This window comes from Scyliorhinus torazame, chromosome 2 (assembly GCF_047496885.1).
Source record: "Scyliorhinus torazame isolate Kashiwa2021f chromosome 2, sScyTor2.1, whole genome shotgun sequence".
Taxonomy (NCBI): Eukaryota; Metazoa; Chordata; class Chondrichthyes; order Carcharhiniformes; family Scyliorhinidae; genus Scyliorhinus; species Scyliorhinus torazame.
Window position 1 is genome coordinate 108449245 of NC_092708.1, and position 24118 is coordinate 108473362.

Consider the following 24118-nt stretch of genomic DNA (forward strand, 5'->3'; position numbering starts at 1 on the left):
CCCCCAGGACCCCGGAACCCGCCCACGCCGCCTGGTCCCGCCGGTAAATACCAGCTTTGATTTACGCCGGCGGGACAGGCAATTTCTGGGCGGGACTTCGGCCCATTCGGGCCGGAGAATTGAACGGGGGGTCCCGCCAACCGGCGCGGCCCGATTCCCGCCCCCGCCCAATCTCCGGTACCGGAGACTTCGGCGGGGGCGGGATTTACGGCGGCCAACGGCCATTCTCCGACCCGGCGGGGGGTCGGAGAATGACGCCCTAGGTCTTGTGCAGTTGGTATATAGCATCCACAAAGGATTGGATCAACACTCCCAAAGATTCTGAGAACGTTATCAGCAAATTCAACGATGTGTTCACAGGTTTTGGTGCACTGCCATTCACCTACAAGAAACAACTCAAAGAGGATGCAAAACCTGTGAAATATGCACCAAGAAGAATCCCTGCACCTCTTCGGGATCGCCTCAAAAATGAGCTGGACAGAATGACAAAATTAAAAGTAATCAAGCAGATAGAAGAACATAAGAACTAGGAGCAGGAGTAGGCCATCTGGCCCTTCGAGCCTGCTCTGCCAGTCAATGAGATCATGGCTGATCTTTTGTGGACTCAACTCCACTTTCCCACCCGAATACCATAACCCTTTATTCCTTTATTCTTTAAAAAACCTTCCAGCAATGGGATAAATTCCATGGTGTGTGTGAAACAAAAAAATGGTGATGCTCGTATAATAATAATAATCTTTATTAGTGTCACAAGTAGGTTTACATTAACACTGCAATGAAGTTACTGTGAAAATCCCCTAGCCGCCAAATTCCGGTGCCTATTTGGGTACACAGAGAGAGAATTCAGAATATCCTCTTCCCCTAACAAGCACGAGGACTTGTGGGAGGAAACCGTAGCACCCAGAGGGAACCCACGCAGACACAGGGAGAAAATGCAGACTTCGCATAGACAGTGACCCAAGTGGGAATCGAACCTAGGACCCTGGCGCTGTGAAGCAACAGTGCTAACCACTATGCTACCGTGGCGTGTGTAGGCATGGATCTCAAAGATATATTTTTAAATAAATTTAGAGTACCCAATTAATTTTTTCCAATTAAGGGCAATTTAGCGTGGCTAATCCACCTACCCTGCACATCATTGAGTTGTGGGGGTGAAACCCACGCAAACAAGGGGAGAATGTGTAAACTCCACACGGAGAGTGACCAGAGCCAGGATCGAACCTGGGACCTCGGCGCTGTGAAGCAGCTGTGCTAACCACTGCACCACCGTGCTGCCGATGCCAAAGATCTGAATGAAAAAAGTGTACATATTGCAAAACAATCATTATAGAAATCACGTTATAAAGCGTTCCCATTGTCACATGATAGATGGCGAGCAGAGTTACTCATGAATAGAACGTTGTGCACGCGCGGAGGACCCAGGTTCGATCCCGGCTCTGGGTCACTGTCCATGTGGAGCTTGCACATTCTCCCCATGCTTGCGTGGGTTTCGCCCCCACAATCCAAAGATGTGCAGGCTAGGTGGATCGGCCACGCTAAATGACCCCTTAATTGGAAAAAATGAATTTGGTATGGTGCAGGCGGGAGGGATTCAGATTTCTGGATAACTGGGGCTTTTTCTGGGGAAGGTGGGACCTCTACAGACAGGATGGTCTACATCTGAACCTGAGGGGCACAAATATCCTGGGGGGGAGATTTGTTAGTGCTCTTTGGGGGGGTTTAAACTAATGCAGCAGGGAACCTGGATTGTAGTTTTAGGGTACGGGAGAATGAGAGTATAGAGGTCAGGAGCACAGATTTGACGTCGCAGGAGGGGGCCAGTGTTCAGGTAGGTGGTTTGAAGTGTGTCTACTTCAATGCCAGGAGTATACGAAATAAGGTAGGGGAACTGGCAGCATGTGTTGGTACCTGGGACTTCGATGTTGTGGCCATTTCGGAGACATGGATAGAGCAGGGACAGGAATGGATGTTGCAGGTTCCGGGGTTTAGGTGTTTCAGTAAGCTCAGAGAAGGAGGCAAAAGAGGGGGAGGTGTGGCGCTGCTAGTCAAGAGCAGTATTACGGTGGCGGAGAGGATGCTAGATGGGAACTCATCTTCTGAAGTAGTATGGGCTGAGGTTAGAAACAGGAAAGGAGAGGTCACCCTGTTGGGAGTTTTCTATAGGCCTCCAAATAGTTCTAGGGATGTAGAGGAAAGGATGGCAAGGATGATCCTGGATAAGAGCGAAAGTAACAGAGCAGTTATTATGGGAGACTTTAACTTTCCAAATATTGACTGGAAAAGATATAGTTCGAGAACATTAGATGGGTCGTTTTTTGTACAGTGTGTACAGGAGGGTTTCCTGACACAATATGTTGACAGGCCAACAAGAGGCGAGGCCATGTTGGATTTGGTTTTGGGTAATGAACCTGGCCAGGTGTTGGATTTGGAGGTAGGAGAGCACTTTGGGGACAGTGACCCACAATTCGGTGACGTTTACGTTAGTGATGGAAAGGGATAAGTATACACCGCAGGGCAAGAGTTATAGCTGGGGGAAGGGAAATTATGATGCCATTAGACGTGACTTGGGGGGGATAGGTTGGAGAAGTAGGCTGCAAGTGTTGGGCACACTGGATAAGTGGAGCTTGTTCAAGGATCAGCTACTGCGTGTTCTTGATAAGTATATACCGGTCAGGCAGGGAGGAAGGCGTAGAGCGAGGGAACCGTGGTTTACCAAAGAAGTGGAATCTCTTGTTAAGAGGAAGAAGGAGGCCTATGTGAAGATGAGGTGTGAAGTTTCAGTTGGGGCGATGGATAGTTACAAGGTAGCGAGGAAGGATCTAAAGAGAGAGCTAAGACGAGCAAGGAGGGGACATGAGAAGTATTTGGCAGGTAGGATCAAGGAAAACCCAAAAGCTTTCTACAGGTATGTCAGGAATAAGCGAATGACTAGGGTAAGAGTAGGACCAGTCAAGGACAGGGATGGGAAGTTGTGTGTCGAGTCTGAAGAGATAGGCGAGATACTAAATGAATATTTTTCGTCAGTATTCACTCAGGAAAAAGATAATGTTGTGGAGGAGAATGCTGAGACCCAGGCTATTAGAATAGATAGCATTGAGGTACGTAGGGAAGAGGTGTTAGCAATTCTGGACAGGCTGAAAATAGATAAGTCCCCGGGGCCTGATGGGATTTATCCGAGGATTCTCTGGGAGGCCAGGGAAGAGATTGCTGGACCTTTGGCTTTGATTTTTATGTCATAATTGGCTACAGGAATAGTGCCAGAGGACTGGAGGATAGCAAATGTGGTCCCTTTATTCAAAAAGGGGAGCAGAGACAACCCCGGCAACTATAGACCGGTAAGCCTCACGTCTGTAGTGGGTAAAGTCTTGGAGGGGATTATAAGAGACAAGATTTATAATCATCTAGATAGGAATAATATGATCAGGGATAGTCAGCATGGCTTTGTGAAGGGTAGGTCATGCCTCACAAACCTTATTGAGTTCTTTGAGAAGGTGACTGAACAGGTAGATGAGGGTAGAGCAGTTGATGTGGTGTATATGGATTTCAGTAAAGCGTTTGATAAGGTTCCCCACGGTCGGCTATTGCAGAAAATACGGAGGCTGGGGATTGAGGGTGATTTAGAGATGTGGATCAGAAATTGGCGAGCTGAAAGAAGACAGAGGGTGGTGGTTGATGGGAAATGTTCAGAATGGAGTTCAGTTACAAGTGGCGTACCACAAGGATCTGTTCTGGGGCCGTTGCTGTTTGTCATTTTTATTAATGACCTAGAGGAAGCCGCAGAAGGGTGGGTGAGTAAATTTGCAGACAACACTAAAGTCGGTGGTGTTGTCGACAGTGTGGAAGGATGTAGCAGGTTACAGAGGGACATAGATAAGCTGCAGAGCTGGGCTGAGAGGTGGCAAATGGAGTTTAATGTAGAGAAGTGTGAGGTGATTCACTTTGGAAGGAATAGATCCCTGAAAGTTGCCACCCAGGTTGATAGGGTTGTGAAGAAGGCCGATGGAGTGTTGGCCTTTATTGGTAGAGGGATTGAGTTCCGGAGTCAGGAGGTCATGTTGCAGCTGTACAGAACTCTGGTACGGCCGCATTTGGAGTATTGCGTACAGTTCTGGTCACCGCATTATAGGAAGGACGTGGAGGCTTTGGAGCGGGTGCAGAGGAGATTTACCAGGATGTTGCCTGGTATGGAGGGAAAATCTTATGAGGAAAGGCTGATGGACTTGAGGTTGTTTTGGTTGGAGAGAAGAAGGTTAAGAGGAGACTTAATAGAGGCATACAAAATGATCAGGGGGTTAGATAGGGTGGACAGTGAGAGCCTTCTCCCGCGGATGGAAATGGCTGGCACGAGGGGACATAGCTTTAAACTGAGGGGTAAGAGATATAGGACAGTGGTCAGAGGTAGGTTCTTTACGCAAAGAGTGGTGAGGCCGTGGAATGCCCTACCTGCAACAGTAGTGAACTCGCCAACATTGAGGGCATTTAAAAGTTTATTGGATAAGCATATGGATGATAATGGCATAGTGCAGGTTAGATGGCTTTTGTTTTGGTGCAACATCGTGGGCCGAAGGGCCTGTACTGCGCTGTATCGTTCTATGTTCTATGGTACTCTAAAAAATTTTAAAAACTGAATAGAACGTTGTGTTGCACACTTCCATACTTGGAAAAGAAAGAGGAGAATGCAGTGGGACTGCAGGAAATGCAAAACATTAAAGCAAAACAAAAGCAGTTATATGTCTAGAACTTTACCATCTCTGAGTAGTGATGACATTGTGAGAGGAGGAGATTCAGGCAATTGGTTAAGAAAAGCCATTGTACTTGAAGAAGTGGCACCTCGTTCCTACTATGTACAGGCAGAGGGTGGGGTGGTTTTAAGAAGAAATCGTCTCGCACTCTTGAAACCCAGAGAAGACTTTCACAACAACGTGATGGAAACTACGTCAGAACCAACGCAAGTTGCAGTGTCAGATAGTTCAGCAGTTCCTGAGCATGAGAATATCATGGAGAACATTGAATCTACAAGTTCTGAGTAGCAAGGTCAAACTTTGAGACGATCAACCAGAGTCGGAAGAAAACCTGATCAACTCAATTTGTAGATTTGGACTATTTGTACATACTGGGCTTGCTGTTCTTGTTGTTCAATCAGTTTTTAATTTTTTGAAGCAAATATTAATACTGTTAGACTCACAAGTTAATGATATCACATGTAAATATACTGATGATAATGTATTAATTTATTCCTTCAAAGGAAAGGGGATATAGTGATATCATGGTAGTGTTGTAATTCATCGACTGACCGCAAGGAGTCTAATTGGTACATAAGTGAATGTTAAAGCCAGGTGACCTCAGACTGACTGGAGAGCTGGAACAGAGAGGTTGCTTGTGCATGATCATACTGTTATTCATCTGTTTTGTACACAGTTGACCCAAAGTTAATGTTAATAAATCGTTTATAGCTTTAACTACAAGTGTTCTTGTAATATAAATGAGGCCATCCAACGACAACATTACACAGCCCACCGCCAAGCCCGTCCATCTCCGCTCCCCTCTCCACCACCCCTCTGCCCCTCCCCCACCACACCAGTGCCCCCTCTGCGGCCAGTCCAGACCAGCCCATCCCTTATACCCTTCTGACAGAGCACTGAGGCTAGTTGCAAACATGTGTTTGATGTGAACAAATCAACACATATATACAGCTTCGTGCCATAGCCTCTATCGCTATCCTATGTGCTGCACCCGTGCCAACTTAACTGGTGTCTAGCGTTCTGGCCTTACGGGCCTTAGCGCTACACCCAGGTGGATTCCCCAGGCCTGCTTCAATTCCAGCCCTGTGACCTGGGTCACTTTGCCGGCCGGATTCTGGGGCAAAAAGTCCAGTGTTCGATAGTCGGGATGGGTAACTGGTGACCTTCGTGGCCAGGGCATCCGGCCATGGCGGCCCGAATGGGTGCTGGCAGGTGGTGTAGAGTGGGGATTCGGTCCCCCTCCGGGGAGGGGTTACGGGTGTGTGGGTCGGAGATTAGTGCCAGGAGCACAGTGCTGCCCACTCACCCTGGCCGCCCGGAGTAGGTTGTGCAGTTCCTTTCAGCATTGCTGGCCGGCCCTTGTGGCGTTGCCCACGCCGCTCACAGCGTCTCCAACCTGTGCCCCGGCCTGGTGCACGTCAGCAGGTGATACCCTCTCCCTCACCCCGGCGTCCAGCAGTGTCTCCAGTTCAGCATCAGTGAATCATGGTGCCGCTCTTCGGGTTGCCATCTTGTTGGCTGGGATGGTGCGCGGGAAGTGGAGTGTTTATATGCGGCTGCAGCTTGTCAGCCTCCTGAGTGACCATCCCACTCCGGCAAATCGGTCGTGTTCCACATGGTGCCAGTGCTAGCCCATTAACGGTTGATGAATTGCTGTGGGAACGGCGCCAATTTTCATGTCATAGAACACCATCGGTTCAGTCCCAGCGTCATCACTTAGTCTTTGAAACGGAGAACCCCGCAGCAAACGTTTGAAAAATTAATATCCTCTTGTTCAGGCTTTCTCTCACGGTCGTATGCTCATGTACCTCCATCTGTTTCTTGCTTGATGCAAGCTGCTCTTCCTGGTGATTAACTTGTGATTCCTTCACCTGCAGTTCATGGGAACTAGGTCATCTGCCTGTTTGTTTCAATGTTTTCATTTGATTCTATTAAGTTCTGATGCTCCCACTTTAGAACATCTTTCTCAGTCTTCTCAAGGCCCCTAAATAAGTTTGGAAATTCTGTTCAGAATTCTTTTTGTTTGTCTTGGCTTCCCATTTTGTCTACCTTATTGATGAGTTGTCGATCTGTTCAACCTTAGTAGTGAACACGCTTGGTTATGGGGCTGGGTTAGCACAGTGGGCTAAACAGCTGGCTTGTAATGCAGAACAATGCCAGCTGCGTGAGTTCAATTCCCATACCAGCCCCCTGAACAGGCGCCGGAATGTGGCAACTCGGGGCTTTTCACAGTAACTTCATTGAAGCCTACTTGTGACAACAAGTGATTATTATTATTATTATTATGGCTTATGGACAAAGCTTTTGTGATTCCTTTTCGGTTTTCCTGAAATGCAGCAGTCAAATGTCCCTTGATTTTTAGTTGAATACCCCCTGGACCATGAAGTCGTATAGGCGATGGCTGGAGAAGCCTTGGTTTAACCGTTGTTCTCTGCCTGAAAGCACTGAAATACTGTTCCAGTTTCTAATTCAAAGTTTGTTTTATGCCCATTGACCACAATTTCCGCATTCCAATAGGTCCCATTAGACCCTGTACCCTCTCCAAAGATTGGCACTTCAGTCTTTTTGCATCTTCAATTTCTTGAATGCAACATGCTTCATTTTTATTTTTTAATTTATTTATTAATTTACGGGATATGGATGTGCGCTGGTTAGGCCAGCATTTATTGCCCATCCCTAGTTGGCCTTCAGAAGATGGTGGTGAGTTGCCTTCTTGAACTGCTGCAGTACTTCAGGGGCAGGTACACCCACTGTGCTGTTAGGGAGGAAGTTCCAGGATGTTGCCCCAGTGACAGCGAAGGAACGGCGATATATTTCACCATGTCAGGGTGGTGAGTGACTTGGAGGGGAACCTCCAGGGGTTCACAGGTATCTGCTGCTCTTGTCTTTCTAGATGGTAATGGTCGTGGGTTTGGAAGGTGGTGTCTCAGGAACCTTGGTGAGTTTAATTGGATTCCCCTTAAATTTTTTGAGTTAGGAGATTTTTGCCGTATGATGCAGCTTTAAAATGTCCTCTCCTCTTAGAGAGAGGACACTCTGGATTTATGGCGGGACGTTATTTGCGTCATTGCAGTTTTTTCCCACCACAACTGCTTGCTACTTTTTTCAGTCGCTGGCCCATTTAGACAGTGCTTTTTCCTTGTCTTTATCATAGAATTTACAGTGCAGAAGGAGGCCATTTGGCCCATCGAGTCTGCACTGGCTCCTGGAAAGAACACCCTACCCAAGGTCAACACCTCCACCCTATCCCCACAACCTAGCAACCCCACCCAACACTAAGGGCAATTTTGGACACTAAGGGCAATTTAGCACGGCCAATCCACCTAACCTGCACATCTTTGGACTGTGGGAGGAAACCGGAACACCCGGAGGAAACCCACATCCACACGGGGAGGACGTGCAGACTCCGCACAGACAGTGACCCAAGCCGGAATCGAACCTGGGACCCTGGAGCTGTGAAGAAATTGTGCTATCCACAATGCTACCGTGCTGCCCCACATCTGTCAACATCTGTCATCATCATTTAACATTATTTTTCCAAGAACAAAGAAGGCTGAAAGGTGACTTAATTGATGTGTACAAAATTATGAGGGGAAGAGACAGAGTGGACAGGATAAAATTGTTCCCCTTGGTGGAAAATCTAGAACCAGGGGACAGAGATTCAAGATAAGTGGCAAAAGGTGTGGAGGGGACATGAGAAAGAACCTTTTTACGCAGAGAGTAGTGGGGGTCTGGAATTCACTGCCCGGGTTGGTGGTGGAGGCAGATACCCTGAACTCTTTTTAAAAGTATCTGGATCTGCACCTTGTGTGCTGTTAGCTGCAGGGTTATGCACTGAGTCCAGGAAAGTGGGATCAGACAGGTCACCTGTGTGTCCTCGAGCTGGCATGGACAAGATGGGCCGAATGGCTTCCTTCTGTGCTGTAACTTTTTTATGATTCTATGATTATGGGTCATCGTTTAGAATTTCCTTGGTTAAGATCAATAAGAGACTGATAGAGGCAGGGCTGTTTGCAAACGTGAACTTTTAATAAACATTAAACAAGGTCATCACTGGATTTGTCATTCCCGATTTTTATTGTATTCAAATTTCACCATTGCAGTGGAGGGATTTGAATCTGGACCCCCAGAGCATTAGTCTGGGTTTATGGTTTACTAGTCCAGTGACACTACCACTATGCCACCGTTTCCCCATAAACTCGATTGGGTTAAACTGGACCGAGACAGATTTTTTAATGTACAATTATTGATACTAAACATGTATCATTGTCAGATGAGCAGCAATATTTCCAGTGGTAATGCTCTGCCTTGCAGTAAAACCCCCCCTCCCTTTTAAGTTAACTTTACGATCTTCAGCATCCAGCAGAACCAACAGAATTCCTACTCCCAAACACTCCCTGGCTGGAGGAGCTGTTCCAAATGAATGTGATTAAAGTAACGAAAAGACAGAAATGGTTTGGGATTCCAAACGCTTTCAGAGGGTGGATTGCAGACTCACTCTGCCAAAACTGGGAGTTGAACAATCTCTGTGGAATTTTATCCTCAAAAGTGTACACGTCCTTTGGGCCAGGATACAACAGTTGGTAAGCAACACGCAGAACTTTTTAGGATGTGAATATATTCATAAGATTTCCCCTGTTGATGTACAGTATCTTTGGCAGAAGAACTGCAGAGAAGGCGGAAAAATTTAATAAATGGTAATTTTTCCCCGAGCTTCCAAAATCTATCAGCCAAAGTTAGAGTGGACATTCTGGAGCACCCTGCTGAGGATTCACTTCCTTAGGCTCTACCGAAAGCTAACCATCTTGAGAATGCACAATGTAAATAGGGAAAGTAATTCTGAGACTAAATTGGGTGTTGTACTGTGGTTTAAACATGCACTGAGAAATTATTGCTACAGAAAACTGGAAGGATAGAAACATATCCCAAATGGGTTACGAAGTGGGAGGGTAGTGTAAAATTATATGGATGGGATTTTGTCCAGATCTGGCCGGCCCCGACCCAGATACAATTTTATGGTGGGGCAAGCAGGGCTTCGACAGGAAGTTTGTCCATGCTCCTATTAAGGCCCTTACACCGCCACTTAAGTGCCTTTCCCATCCAACCTCATTTTGTAGGCTGCCGGCTGGCACTTGGATCAGGGTGCAAAACAATAATCTTCACCCTTTATCTCAGACAGAAAGGGGGGGATGGGTGCCCGAAACTAAAGGCCCCTTCAGATTTGGGGCATCCTCCCGTCAGCGACCTTGGAGCTCGGACCCTCCCTCTCCTACCTCAGCCTATACCCCCGACACTGAAATGGAAGAGACTTCAAGAGATGGTTATTGACAATGTTATATTTCAAATATTAATAATCTCAGAAAATGTAATGGAAATAACAATTTATTCCCAGCTTTAGCCCATATCGGGACCTGATAACATTCTGCAATTGCAAGCAACCCCAGTACCTATGTCATTATGGAAACAAAATCAACTTTTCTGACCTATTGGACAATGACTGAAATGGGGATTTGTTTTGACAAGAAATAAGATTCAAAAAGGTAGTTTAAAATAAAATCACAAGTGGCAGATGTATTATTTTTTTCTAATGACTAGATCAGCACCATATACCTGTTTTCTTTTATTCTCGCCAGTAGTGGCTCGAGCCAGCCGACAGTGCATTCACAGTGCGCATCTAGAAAAGTAATGACCTGGGCCTTTGAGGCAGCTGCACCACGGAGCCTGGCACGAATCAATCCGGACCGTTGTTCCATTCTAATTATCTTCACTGGAACTTGTAAATTCTTAACGTAATTCTCTAAAGGTTTCTTCAGAAAATCTGCAGAGAAAAGTGTCAAAACCAATTTACTCAATAACAAAAAAATCTTCAGAGTAACAGCAGTTTACTTTGAGCATCATGTATGAACTCAAAAAATTCATTAAATGATCAATTCTTACTTTTCTTACTCCCCTTGACCAAAAAAAGTTTCTAGTTTGAAAGAGAGAGTTGCAATATACTCAAGCAACTTTTAACTAAAATACATCATCACAGAAAGTCTTTGATCGAGGGCTGTATATGATCTTTCTGTCAAAAGATATTTTATACTACGGCACATTATAAAGTTTACTGCATCTTGGCCAGACTTTCATTGTTACAACTTATATTCCATATGTATGCAAAATATCCATTCCCCAGCTTTATTATTAAATTGAGAAAAATGGATAAAAATAGAACAGGACATTATCAAAATGGAGAGAAGCAGGAGAGAAAATGAGTGCATCAAGAATTTATATACAAATCCAAAACTGGTTCTCTGTCCCACCGCGCCCACTTTATGGTGCGACATGCCTCCACCGGCGAACGGGATCCTCCGTCCGCCAGCCGGCCAATGGGGTTTCCCATTGTGGGCACCCCCACGCCGTTGGGAAATATGCGGCGTGAGTGCACTGCCGGCGAAACGTAGGATCCCGCCGACGGAGAATCCAGCCCCTGGTCTTTAAAAGGCAGCAAATGGAGGAATATTAGGACTTCCAAAAAGATTGGTGGTCACTGAGAACTTTTCCAGACTTTTTCCTAAATAAAATGATTAAAAAGCTATAATCAATCAATTTTCTTTGTGATCTAGGGCTATCCAATTAATTGGATCAACATGCATTGTTAGCATAAGCATTTGGCTCTTATTCATCACTTTGACTGTTTACATCTGTAGTTTTTTAACAAAATACCTACAGTTAGTAATATTCAATTGTTATGGACAGCATATTATCTATTTTTGTACTAGAAATACGAAAGTTTAAAACACAGAAAGTACCATTCTGTCCATTCTCTACGCTACAGTTATCCAAATACCTTACTTTTCACATTTTCTATTTCTTTCTCTGCTTCACATACATATAATTTTATTATTTAACAAATATAACATTCCCTGCTGCTTCACTCACTTATTAAGAAATTGATATGGCTTTAAGTAATTTATATTTAAACTTGTGTGTGTTGGGCATAAGGTATAGCTTTAAGTTTTAGTTCTATTTTTAAAACTTGCCTGTAAGTTTGTTTAACAACCAACAGAGTATAAAAAATGGGGTGTTGCCGAGCAACCAGAGGCCCAAAACAATTGCAAAGCAGTCAGCTTGGTTGAGAGGTCAGTGCAATTGGAAGCAGGATTCCATGGATACTGCCAGCACAGATAGGACAATGAAAGAGGACAGAAAGCAAGTACCATACTAAAGAACAGAAAAGTCCCAGAAACCAGGCAATGGGACAGAAGGAAGTTCCAGGAAGACTATAAAGTCAAGGAACGGGAATCAAGAAAACAGGTCCTGATTAGTGAAGTTGAGAGTGAGGGGCATAGAGGCTCCAAGTTAAAAGATAGGGTTGCAAGTTGCAGACCTGGGATACTGTCAGTTAGCAAGAATTCAGAGATCCAAGAAGGTAGGTGACTCCTTACTACAGACCTGTGAAGCAGCGGTGTTCTGTTGACAGATAGGTATCTGAGAGATTGTGTGGAAGCTTTAATGCATGTGATGAAGGAGAGGTTGAAACCCTGGATGTGGATCCTTAGTGAAGACATCCAAGAGAAAGTGTTGTTAGGGAGCAAGCTGTGTTCTTGAAGAGCAGAGGTCATAAACCCTTGGGTGGAAGACAGAATTCCAGTCAGACCAGTTGGTTCACAATGTGGCAACTGCCCGGGGCGGGGTTGGGGGGGGGGGATATTACAAAATAAATCTGTAAACATTGTTTTGGGTGGCCTCTGAAACTTGATTTCAAAGTGTGGGTGTCTGACAACATTTTGTCAATTGGTTTACACGGACTCTGTACTTACTAAGAACATTTGAGCATAAGATGTATTTTGTAGCTTATGTTATCCTTACAAATCTGCATATATCTGCAAAAGTGTGATGGGGTGAAGGAGTTGTGTAAAATAGTTTGTCTTTTCTTCTTTAATAAATGTTTTATTCTTTTGTTAAAAGTTCATCAGCTGACTCATCATGTGACTGTTCAGCAGCCGCCGTCCATGTATCTCAACAAAAGGTAAAAGTCGGGATCTATTAAGCCGGGTTCCATCCTGCAATCTGACATCAACAGGATCGTAATGCACTCCCTATGTCAAAACAGAACACGCTCCAAAAACCAGTGCAATGAAATGGTGTCTTAATATCGCTTCTCTTCTCATTCTTTTCGTCCTCATGGGCAATTGAGGATGGGCAACAAATGCTGGCCCGGTTGTGACAAATCCCAGGAATGAATAAAAAAAATTAATTCAGGATCTTTCTTCATTGACTCTGCAACTCCATTTCTACACCCTTCATAATTGCTGAAAACCTCAATTAAACCTCATCATTTTATGTGCTTCCATTGCAAAACTCTATTTGGCTGACCCCACTAATCTGTCTATGTCATTCTTAAGTCTTTTATGGTCTTTTCACTGGTTGTCAAGCTCCTAACTTCATGCAAAATCTGGGTCAATGTGTTTATTTTGTCACATCTGATTAATTTAATGAAAACTTTTACATATGGTTTGTTGCCTTCCCTCGTGAGCTGATTGGCATCTTGCAGAGTCTCCACTTCCTCATTTTCATTACTGGAGAGTGAAAGGACATTTCCTTTTTTCATTTCCTGCACATTGGATGGTCCAGCATAGTCACACCCTTTAGGTTAAGAAGTGGTGCAGGTTTGATTCGTGGTCATGGACGGGAGGGTGTGATTGAAGGCCAGGGATGTAAAGGAACTGCAGGTGTAGTACTGGAAGAATTTCTGCCTTTCCCCTTATCCAAAAGGGATGAGTTTTGTGTGCATGAGTATAAAGTCTGCCCGGTGGATGAGCAAACTCACCATGGCATCATGGTGCAGGAGACCATTCAAGTCAGGGGTGTACAAAAAAACGTGGGAGCAATAGAACACAATCTAGTCAGAGAGATATACTGTTTTCTGCAGCTGCAAACAGGAATTCCAAAGATTGTGCTACATCCTCGGTGCCAAGGTTCACACATCTCCTCACTACGAGAGACTACTTGGAGTGGGAGGGGATGGATCCACTTGTTGTGGTTCATATCGAAACGTAGGTAAAGAAATGGGAATCTACTGAGAGAATTGGGGGTTCTGGCCTAAAATAAAGAGCAGCACCCCAAAGGTAAGAATTTCTGAATTGCTAAGTGAGTACAACACAAATTGGCAAAGGGTCAAAAAGATCAGAGGATTAAGTGCATGGCTTAGAGAATGGTGTGGGAGACACGGGTTTTGACTCATGTGTCTCTGGCACAAGACTGAGGAAAGGCGGTTCTGTCCCAATGGCATTTCAATTGGACTGGGGTTGTTGCCTCGACAAATTAAATACCTGGAGCTTTAGATGGGGTTTTAAACTATAAAGTGAGGGGGGTGGGAGGGTTAAGCAATGGGAAATTGCTAGATTTAAAGAGAAAAGTCAATGTCAAAGAGCAGTGTAGTGATTTGGATAAAAATAAGCAGACTGTGACTGTCATAATATACACCAGTATATTATGGTGCAGACACACACACTGATGGACATGCAGTGGGACCAATCAGCATACACAACACTGCAGCCAATCACCAGTGAGAGCACACGCACTATAAAGACAGGGGATAGAAGAGTTCCTGCTCATTCTAGTAGCAGCCAGCTCGGAGCACAGAGCTCACAGCCTGCAACACAGACATTCACTATGTGCTGAGTGCATCACCTGGTTAGGACTAGGCAAGGGTCAACAGTTAAAGCTGGTATTGCATTTACCCACAGTTCAAGTATGTTAATATAGTTAACCTTATAATAAAATAGAGTTACACCACTTCCAGTGTTGGTGACCTGCTTGTGATCCAGAACACTCAACACATCAGTGACTAGGTGGAGCAAAAATGATTAATGTGGTAGTGCATCAGTGAATAAGGTAAAATCAGGGAATAATGGTAAAAAGTAAAAATTAAAGGTGTTTTATGTGACCAAGCAAAGCATTTGGAATGTAGATGGATTAAGACATAAAAAGAGATAAATAGTTTTTGACCTAACTGACATTACAGAGACGTGGGACACAATCGAACGGCCTCATTGTGCCCAACTCAGTGATGCAATAAGGTCGTTAAATCTAGTGATAGGCCACTCGTGAGATTTATGACGCTTGGGATGTCTCATGAGATCTCATGAGATCTCGCAAGATGTCTTGATCTGGATCTTGCACCCATTGGGCGGGATCCAGATTTGCATACTGAAGTGAGCATTTAGGTTCACTTGAATATGTCTGTGCCGATGCAGCCCAAGGCCCGGGATCGAACACCCATTCCTGGGAGACCTCGCAGTGGCACCATTTAGCATTGGCTTTCACAAGCGTGGACCAGGCATAATGGCTCTTGGGGGGGGGGGGGGGGGGGGGAGTCTCCCAGGCGAGCGGAGGCCCCAAGGTGGGCGGGCTCTGGGAAGAGTGGTACCCTGGCACCCCTGAGGCCACCCGGGAACCTGTCACTGCCAGGATGCCCAGGTGGCACTACCAGGCAGCCAGAAATGGGGTGAGGGGGTTCGAGAACCCCCTAATCGGTAGTTTCGCGTGTTGGGGGTTCTCCGGAGACCGTGGTGGGGTCGAGAGATCGGTACGCCATTTACCCTGCTATTTGCCCCCTGTGGTGAACCACTGTAATAGGAGATGTAAGGTAGGACCTGCACTACAGGTTTGCCGGTAGCTCCTGCCGGCTGGCTCTGCCCACGGAGAACTGTATAAATATGCATGACCTCCAGTGCCCTGCCATTTCGCCAGCTGCAGCAGGAGGCCACACATCTGACTGTAATAAAGCCACAGTTGTACCCAACTTTAATCTTTGTGCAATTGATCGTGCATCAATTTATTACAGTCAGATTTTCCACAGAATGGATATCCGAATTAAGCCCGATCGCCTGCAGCTGGATCCGCACTCGCCCAACGCCAGAAAAGACTTTACTCACTGGCTAGCATGTTTTGAGGCCTACATCAAGGCTGCGGACCCCGAGCCAACGGAGGCTCAGAAGATAAACTTCCTGTACTCCAGACTGAGTTCCAGCGTGTTCCCGTTGATCAAAAACGCCATGAATTACACAAAAGCAATCAAACTCCGTAAGGAACACTACGTGCAGAAGGCGAACACGCTCTTCGCCAGGCATGTACTTGCCACACACTCGCAACTACCTGGTGAGTCCATCGAAGACTTCTGGCGGGCCCTAATTCCACTCGTCCGGGACTGTGGCTGTCAGGCCGTTACGGCCGGCGAACATGCGAATCTCCTCATGCGCGATGCCTTCGTGACGGGGATTGCGTCGGACCGCATCTGAGAACGATTACTGGAAGGGGCCATGCTCGAACTGGCGGAGGCGAAAACCTTGGCGCTCTCCATGACGGTCGCATCCCGTAACGTACAATCGTACCCCTCCCGCTGCGCTGCCAACCCTTCTACTCCTTCCTACCCCTCCTGGACCCCACCGATGACCTCCTCAGCCAGGGTCCTGCCTTCCCAATACGCCTGCACCGCACGCCGATCCGCGCACCCCGGGGGACCCCCCTGCTACTTCTGCGGTCAGCAGAAGCACCCCTGCCAACACTGCCAGGCCCACACTGCAGTTTGTAAAGCCTGCAGTAAAAAGGACCACTTCGCGGCGGTGTGCCAGGCCCGCGCAGACGCTGCGATCGCGTCCGCTATCGCCCCCTCCCCCACGCCAGACACACAATGGGAGCTGCCATCTTCTCCTCCGGGGTCCATGTGCGACTAATGGGCGCCGCCATCTTGTCCCCCTTCGGCCATGGGCGCCGCCATCTTGTCCCAACCCCGCAATGTGCGCACCATGGGCGCCATCTTGTCCCCCACAGGATCTCCGGACATCCCGACATCGGAACCGCATATGCTCGCCACCCGAAGCATCCGATGGCTACCTGCAGCTCGCTTCGATGACGCTGGACCAATCTCGCCCGCACAACCTGGCCACCGCGTCGACGACGGTTAAAATCAATGGCCACGCAACCTCGTGCCTGCTGGACTCCGGGAGCACCAAAAGCTTTGTTCACCCAGATACGGTAAGGCGCTGCTCCCTCGCGGTCCACCCTGCCAATCAAAGGATATCCCTAGCCTCCAGATCCCACTCCGTCATGATCCGAGGCTTTTGAACAGTCACCCTCACGGTCCAGGGCGTAGAATTTAGTAACTTCCGCTTCTATGACCTTCCTAATCTCTGCGTTGCATTCCTGTTGGGCCTACTACGCTCAGTGGTCCCAAACTATGCGGACAAGGCCCGCCCACTCATTTAGTCCACCCAATTCCCCCTTGCGGCCGAGGCACAACATGCTTTCGCCCGCATCAGAGCAGACATCGCCAATGCTGGGATGCGCACAGTGGACGAGTCACTGCCTTTCCAAGTAGAAAGCGACGCTTCAGACATCGCCCTTGCCGCCACTCTAAACCAGGCAGGCAGACCCGTGGCATTCTTTTTCCGCACCCTTCATGCCTCGGAAATTCGACACTCATCCATCGAAAAGGAGGCCCAAGCTATCGTTGAAGCTGTGCGGCATTGGAGGCATTACCTGGCCGGTAAGAGATTCACTCTCGTTATGGACCAACGGTCGGTAGCCTTCACGTTCAATAACACACAGCGGGGCAAGATCAAAAATGATAAAATCTTGCAGTAGAGAATCGAGCTCTCCACCTATAATTACGAGATCTTGTATCGCCCCGGTAAACTCAACGAGCCCCCAGACGCCCTCTCCCGAGGTACATGTGCCAGCGCACAAGAGGACCAACTCCGGGCCCTACACGACAGCCTTTGTCACCCAGGGGTCACTCGATTGTACCATCTGGTCAAAGCTCGCAATCTGCCCTACTCCGTCGAGGAATTAAGGACAGTCACCAGGGAGTGCCAGGTCTGTGCGGGGTGCAAGCCGCACTTCTACCGGCCGGACCGTGCGCAACTCGTGAAGGCTTCCCACGCCTTTGAACGCCTGAGCATGGATTTCAAAGGTCCCCTCCCCTCCACCGACCGTAACACGTACATTCTCAGTGTGGTCGATGAGTACTCCAGATTCCCCTTCACCATCCCATGCCCCGATATGACGTCTGCCACCATCATCAAGGCCCTCAGCACCATCTTCGCTCTGTTCGGTTTCCCCGCCTACACCCACAGTGACAGGGGATCCTCATTCATGAGCGATGAGCTGCGTCAGTTCCTGCTCAGCAGGGGTATAGCCTCCAGCAGGACGACCAGCTACAGCCCCCGGGGAAATGGGCATGTAGAACGGGAGCATGGGACGGTTTGGAGGGCCGTCCAGCTGGCCCTACGGTCCAGGAACCTCCCAGCCTTTTGCTGGCAGGAGGTCCTCCCTGACGCTCTGCACTCCATCCGGTCACTACTGTGCACCGCCACGAATAACACACCCCACGAATGTGTTTTTACCTTCCCCAGGAAGTCCACATCCGGTGTGTCACTCCCGACTTGGCTCGCTGCTCCAGGACCGGTCCTTCTCCGTAGGCATGTCCGACTCCACAAGGCGGACCCCTTGGTGGACAGGGTTCACCTGCTCCACGCCAACCCTCAATGTACCTACGTTGAGTTCCCCGACAGCCGGCAAGATACTGTCTCACTAGGGTGTGAGCATGGTGGCACAGTGGTAGCACTGCAGTCTCACGGCGCCGAGGTCCCAGGTTCGATCCCGGCTCTGGGTCACTGTCCGTATGGAGTTTGCACATTCTCCCCGTGTTTGCGTGGGTTTCGCCCCCACAACCCAAATATGTGCAGGATAGGTGGATTGAACACACTAAATTGCCCCTTAAATTGGAAAAAATGAATTGGGTACTCTAAATTTACAAAAAAAAAGATACAGTCTCACTCAGGGACCTGGCACCGTCAGGTTCCACCCCAACACCCCCCCCACCAATGCGCCCATCCCCTACCTCCCACCGCACCGCCAATATTGACCCCACCAGACCACCCCCCCCCTCCCCTTTTCTGCACAAGAGGACGAAGAGGACTTCTGCATGCTCCCGGAGTTCCCCAATGACTGGCCAGCATCAGCACCGCCACCACCGCCATCGGTGCCACCTCCACCACCGCCAGCACCGACTTCACCGCCACCGTTACGCCGCTCACAACGAAACACCAAAGCACCGGACCGGCTGAACCATTGACGGACTCTGGACCGTCAACATGGACTTTTCTTACCCTACCACTGTACACAATTGCACTAATTGTATATAGTTTCATGTCACCCCCGCCGGACTCATTTTTAACAGGGGGTGAATGTGGTGAACCACTGTAATAGGAGATGTAACCTGCACTACAGGTTCGCCGGTAGCTCCTGCTGGCGAAACCGGCGTCGCGTAAATGACATCACCCGGTTGCCGTCCTCCCCGCGGCCGCCACGCAAGTAGATGGCGGATCGATCTTGCGGGGCAGCGGAGGAAAGGAGGTCCTCCTTCAGAGAGGCCGGCCCGCAGATCGGTGGGCACCAATCGCGGGCCAGACCCCTTTTGAGCGCCCCCCCTCCCCCCGGTACAGGAACCCGCCGCCCCCCCCCCCCCCAGCGTTCCCATGCTGTTCCCGCCGGCAGCGACCGGGTGTGGATGGCGCCGGCGGGAACCTGTCGTGTTGGGCAGGCCGCTCGGCCCATCCGGGCAGGAGAATCGCCGCTCACCCATGACCAACGGCATGCAGTGATTCTCTCAGCGGCCAGCCGTGATTCGCGCCGTGCCAGTTTGGGGGGTGGGTGGGAGAATCACGAGCGGGCATCGGGACGGCGTGGCGGGACTCGCGCGGCGCCCGGGCGATTCTCCTACCCGGCGTGGGGCGGGAGAATTCCGCTCCCTATGTAGGGCACAATTTCAAAATTTGCAGATGACTCAAAACTTGCAAGGATTGGAATTGTGGATGACATTGATAGACTTCAAGAAGTCTGAGATAGGCTGGTGGAATCGTTGGACATGTGGCAGATGAAATTCAATACAGAAAAGTGTGAAGTAATTGATTTTGGCAGGAAGACTACAGAAAGGCTGTATAAAATAAAGGAGGGTGCAGGAGCAGAAATACCTGGGGAACATGTGCTCAAACTGTTGAAGGTGACAGGACAACTTGAAAAAGCAGTTAATACGGGCAAATGGAATCGTGGCCATTGGTAATTGAGGTATAAATACAAAAAAAAAGAAGTTATGGTGAACCTTTGTAAAACACTGGTTCAGTCTCAACTGGAGTATTGCGTCCAATTCTGGGCATTACATTTTGGGAAGGATGCAAAGGACTAGAGAGGGTGCAGAAAAGATTTACAAGAATAGTTCCAGGGATAAGACGTTTGTTACGTGGATAGATTTGGCAAACCTGGGATTGTTCTCCTTCAGAGAAGAACGAGAGGAGCTATGATAGAAGTGTCATGAGAGATCTGAACAGAGTAGAAAGCGAAAAGATGTTGGGTATCCACCATCCACTAGAGGATATTGATTTAAAATGATTGGCAAAAGTTCCAGAGGTAACATGAGGAAAAACATTTTTTTGCAGTGAGTGATTAGGACCTGGAATGCACTGCCTGGGAGTATGGTGGGGGCAGATTCAATAGTGACTTTCCAAAGGGTGAACTGGATAATTAGCTGAAGAGTAAAAAAAATCACAGGGTTTTGGGGGAAAAAGCAGGAGAGTGAGACGAGCTGAGTTGCTCTTGAAGAGAACTGTTACAGACATTTCCCTTTTTTGCTGTAAGCAATCCATGATTTTCTGTTTAGTCAAAATCCTGATCACAAATAAGGTGGTGCCCAAATTGTGCTTGCCTGTCTGAAATGGATAGGTTTCACTGTTGTTTCTGAATATCCAGGCTGAGTTCCAGGTGGCTGATTAGGAACTTACTGGGGAAGAATTCATGTGCTTTTGCAATATTTGAAGCGTACTGATACGTATAATGTAAGGAGTGTAAAGGGTTAACAAGATGATGTTCATGTATCTCAACACTAGATGGCACCACAGAGTAGTCTTATAAAAGACTGCGTATTTAGGTATTCTGGGAGAAGGTTTTGAAGAAGATAGTGAGAGGTTGAGATAGATTGTTAGCTGTACTAAAAAGATATTATAGATTTCTGTAACTAGATTTTATACTGTTGTTTTATTAGCTATTACTTTGTGAAGTGTGTGAACCATTTGAAGCAATGTAAAATAAACTAGCTTTGTTTCAAATACATAGCTTGATGTTCTTTGTCAACACTTCGACTTTTAGCCATCTTGGAGAACTATACAAGGAACATTGAGGAACAGCTTTGACAAAGTGTCATCGGACTCGAAACCTGAGCTCTTTTCTCTCCCTACGGATGCTGCCAGACCTGCTGAGATTTTCCAGCATTTTCTCTCTTGTTCCAGATTCCAGCATCCACAGTAATTTGCTTTTATACAAGGAACATCACAAGCATCAGCTTAAAACGGGCAAAATAAGTGGTTTGAGACACAGCATGAAGGAAATGGGCAAAATAATTTCAGTCAAGTATGTAAGGGAGCAGAGAGCTCATAGGTTCATTGAGCAATGCAATTGTGAAAGAACTGTTGCTCAATGTCAGCAAAGGAAGATGAGTAATCGGAACAGAATAACGTACACCCAAGGAGAGATGCACAGATTAAGTGCAAGAAAATGGATATAACAGTCAATGTCAAAGACAACATTCCATACATGACAACAATGTACTGGAAAATTATTTAACAATCTTGCCAAGTCAGGCAAAGGAAGGTGAATCCATCAAATCTTCCTTAATTTGGCAATCGCTCAATAAGTGAGTAGGTCTTTTTCTTCCTTTATGCCATGTAACAAAGACTTAAGTGTTGTGGTTGGCCGCATTATTTGGTGAGCATTTAGATGAATTGGGCGGCACGGTGGCACAGTGAATAGCACTGCTACTACACAGCTCCAGGGTCCCAGGTTCAATTCCGACCTCGTGTGACTGTCTGTGTGGAGTTTGCACTTTCTCCCCATGTCTGCGTGGGTTTCCTCCGGGTGCTCCCGTTTCCTCCCACAGTCCAAAGATGTGCAGGTTAGCTGGATTGGTCATGTTAAATTGCCCCTTAGTGTCAAACAAAAAAGGTTAGGTCAGGTTTCTGGGGATAGGGTGGAGATGTGGGCTTAAGTAGGGTGCTCTTTCCAAGGGCTGGTGCAGACCCGATGGGGCGAATGGCCTCTTTCTGCACTGTAAATTCTATGAATCAGAGTGAGACATGTTTTACCACAAAGCCTACGAATAAAAAATACTGTAACTAATGGCATAGATGCAGCCAACTGGCCGTTACCATTTCACAATTATTTTATTCAATGTTTTGGGACTTAAAATCAGTTAAAGCACTTGAATTGTTTACTATCAATACCCTATAGTCAGCAGAGTGACCTTCACGCCCCTAAGTCACCTGCTGAAAGTATTTCTTCAAACTCAGCCTTACATGAGATCACCTGATTGAGAAATGAAAACCGCCATAGTCCCTGAGGACCATAGATTGCTCTCCCCTTTTGGTGGTTATTTAGCTTGAGAGTCACCATACTTCAGGCGAGGGGAAGGTGGAGAAGGCAGGGCCTTCATTAACCTCAGCAGGTACAGGAATTGAGCCCATGCTGTTAACGTCACTTCACATCACATACCAGCCCTCTAGCCAGCTGAACTAACCGACCCCTGACCTGATTACGAACCTCATGCAGCCTCTAATTGCTCACTGCACACACTTGTCGCCTCACATTTTATGAATTAATGTATACATTTGCTGCATGTTATGGTAAAGATAATTTTCTATATTTGCTTTTGTTTCAAAGAGAAGACAGTCCTTGATGCAACATTAGAATTGTAACAAGTGAGAGATGCCCAATCCCACACTTTCTCAATCCCGGGTAGGGTTCTACACAAGGAGAAGTAAGATATATGCAACTGTTGCAGATTTATAATGCTGTAATTGACTTCCTACTGTAACCACCTTCCTGCTGTCAAGCCCCCCCCCACCCCCACCCCCCTTCCACACTCCCCTCAACTCCAGTCTCATTACCTCTTGAGTTAACTGTGATCAAATGTTCATACTCTAAAGAACAAATTCATGCTGACAAAATTTTATCTGAATAAGACAACCAGGTTGGAGTGTGTGGCAACTTAAGGGACCTCTTCAAAAGAGGCTTCCTATAACATTGGTCCTAAGGGCAGAACATGCTCAGACTACTGCCACAGATGCTTTGAGTACTGGGCAGGAGAAGGTTCTCTTTCAGTCTCAAAAGGATTAAGCTCATAAATGAGCATAACATGGGGCTTTAATGATAATACTGCTTTCCCACAGATCTATTCCAGTGGGGAGGTCGTTCCTAGTATTAGTCAAGTGGCAGAAATGGGAACACCTGATCTGCTGTGCCTCGGAATAGCAGTACATGTAGACCAGCCTTAATTCCTAACGTCTTGTACTGAAACGCTGTCGCCTGCCACCTCATACACTCAGTTAAGTAGCTATAACGAGAATCCGATTCCACTTTCCCAATCCCCATAACCCAGTAACCCCACCCAACACTAGGGCAATTTTGGACACTAAGGGCAATTTATCATGGCCAATCCACCTAACCTGCACATCTTTGGACTGTGGGAGGAAACCGGAGCACCCGGAGGAAACCCACGCACACACGGGGAGGATGTGCAGACTCCGCACAAACAGTGACCCAAGCGGGAATCGAACCTGGGACCCTGGAGCTGTGAAGCAATTGTGCTATCCACAATGCTACCGTGCTGCCCCCGTGTCATTACAACTATGAGATAAACTGAAGCAAAACAGATCCAATAGATGCCACACAGGGTTAATCACATTGCATGGTTGTCAAATTTACATAATCATTTTCAACCTAAGGGGCAGAAAGTACAGAATTGTGCACCACAATTACCATCTTTCACCTTTAGTCAATGTCTAAATGGACTCAAAAATAACTGCAAATAATCAGCTCACCTGTCAAAGCTTATTTGAATTATTGACCTATCATTTGTTTCGTTGTTTTAATACAATGATATTCTCATGACAATATTTACTGTTATGTAAAGGAAATTGTTTTTACCTCTTTCACTGTCATCATCCACTAGGATGATCTCTCTAAGTACCTTTTTGGGCGAACGAATGAGTACGCTGTGAATTGTACGAAGCAGCGTGCTCCAGGCCTCATTATGAAAAACAATGACGACACTTGTATCTGGAAGATCATCTTGGTAGACTTTTGTCTTGCATCTGTATGGAAGATAGAAATTAAAAATATGACAATATTTTGCTTAATTGGAAGATTAGTTACATTGTGTAGAGCCACACCATTCAAAGCATAGTTATTAGGCAACAGTCTGATTCCAGGAGCTTGGGGATCTCCATTTATTTTCATATTTGGTAAACACCTTTCAAGGTGTTGTTAGTTTACATAAGCAA

The 24118-nt window shown here is 46.9% G+C and overlaps 1 protein-coding gene across 2 annotated transcripts in view; it reads right to left on the bottom strand.

The window, feature by feature from the left end:
• Positions 1–24118, bottom strand: part of galnt13 (polypeptide N-acetylgalactosaminyltransferase 13) — a 777028-nt gene that overhangs the window by 199613 nt on the left and 553297 nt on the right. For both annotated transcript variants that reach the window (XM_072475323.1, XM_072475314.1), the window contains exons 4-5: positions 23763–23929; positions 10353–10560 (exon numbers count right to left, since the gene is read on the bottom strand). In XM_072475323.1, the coding sequence (XP_072331424.1) occupies positions 10353–10560; positions 23763–23929 (375 nt within the window). The remainder of the gene's footprint in view (positions 1–10352; positions 10561–23762; positions 23930–24118) is intronic.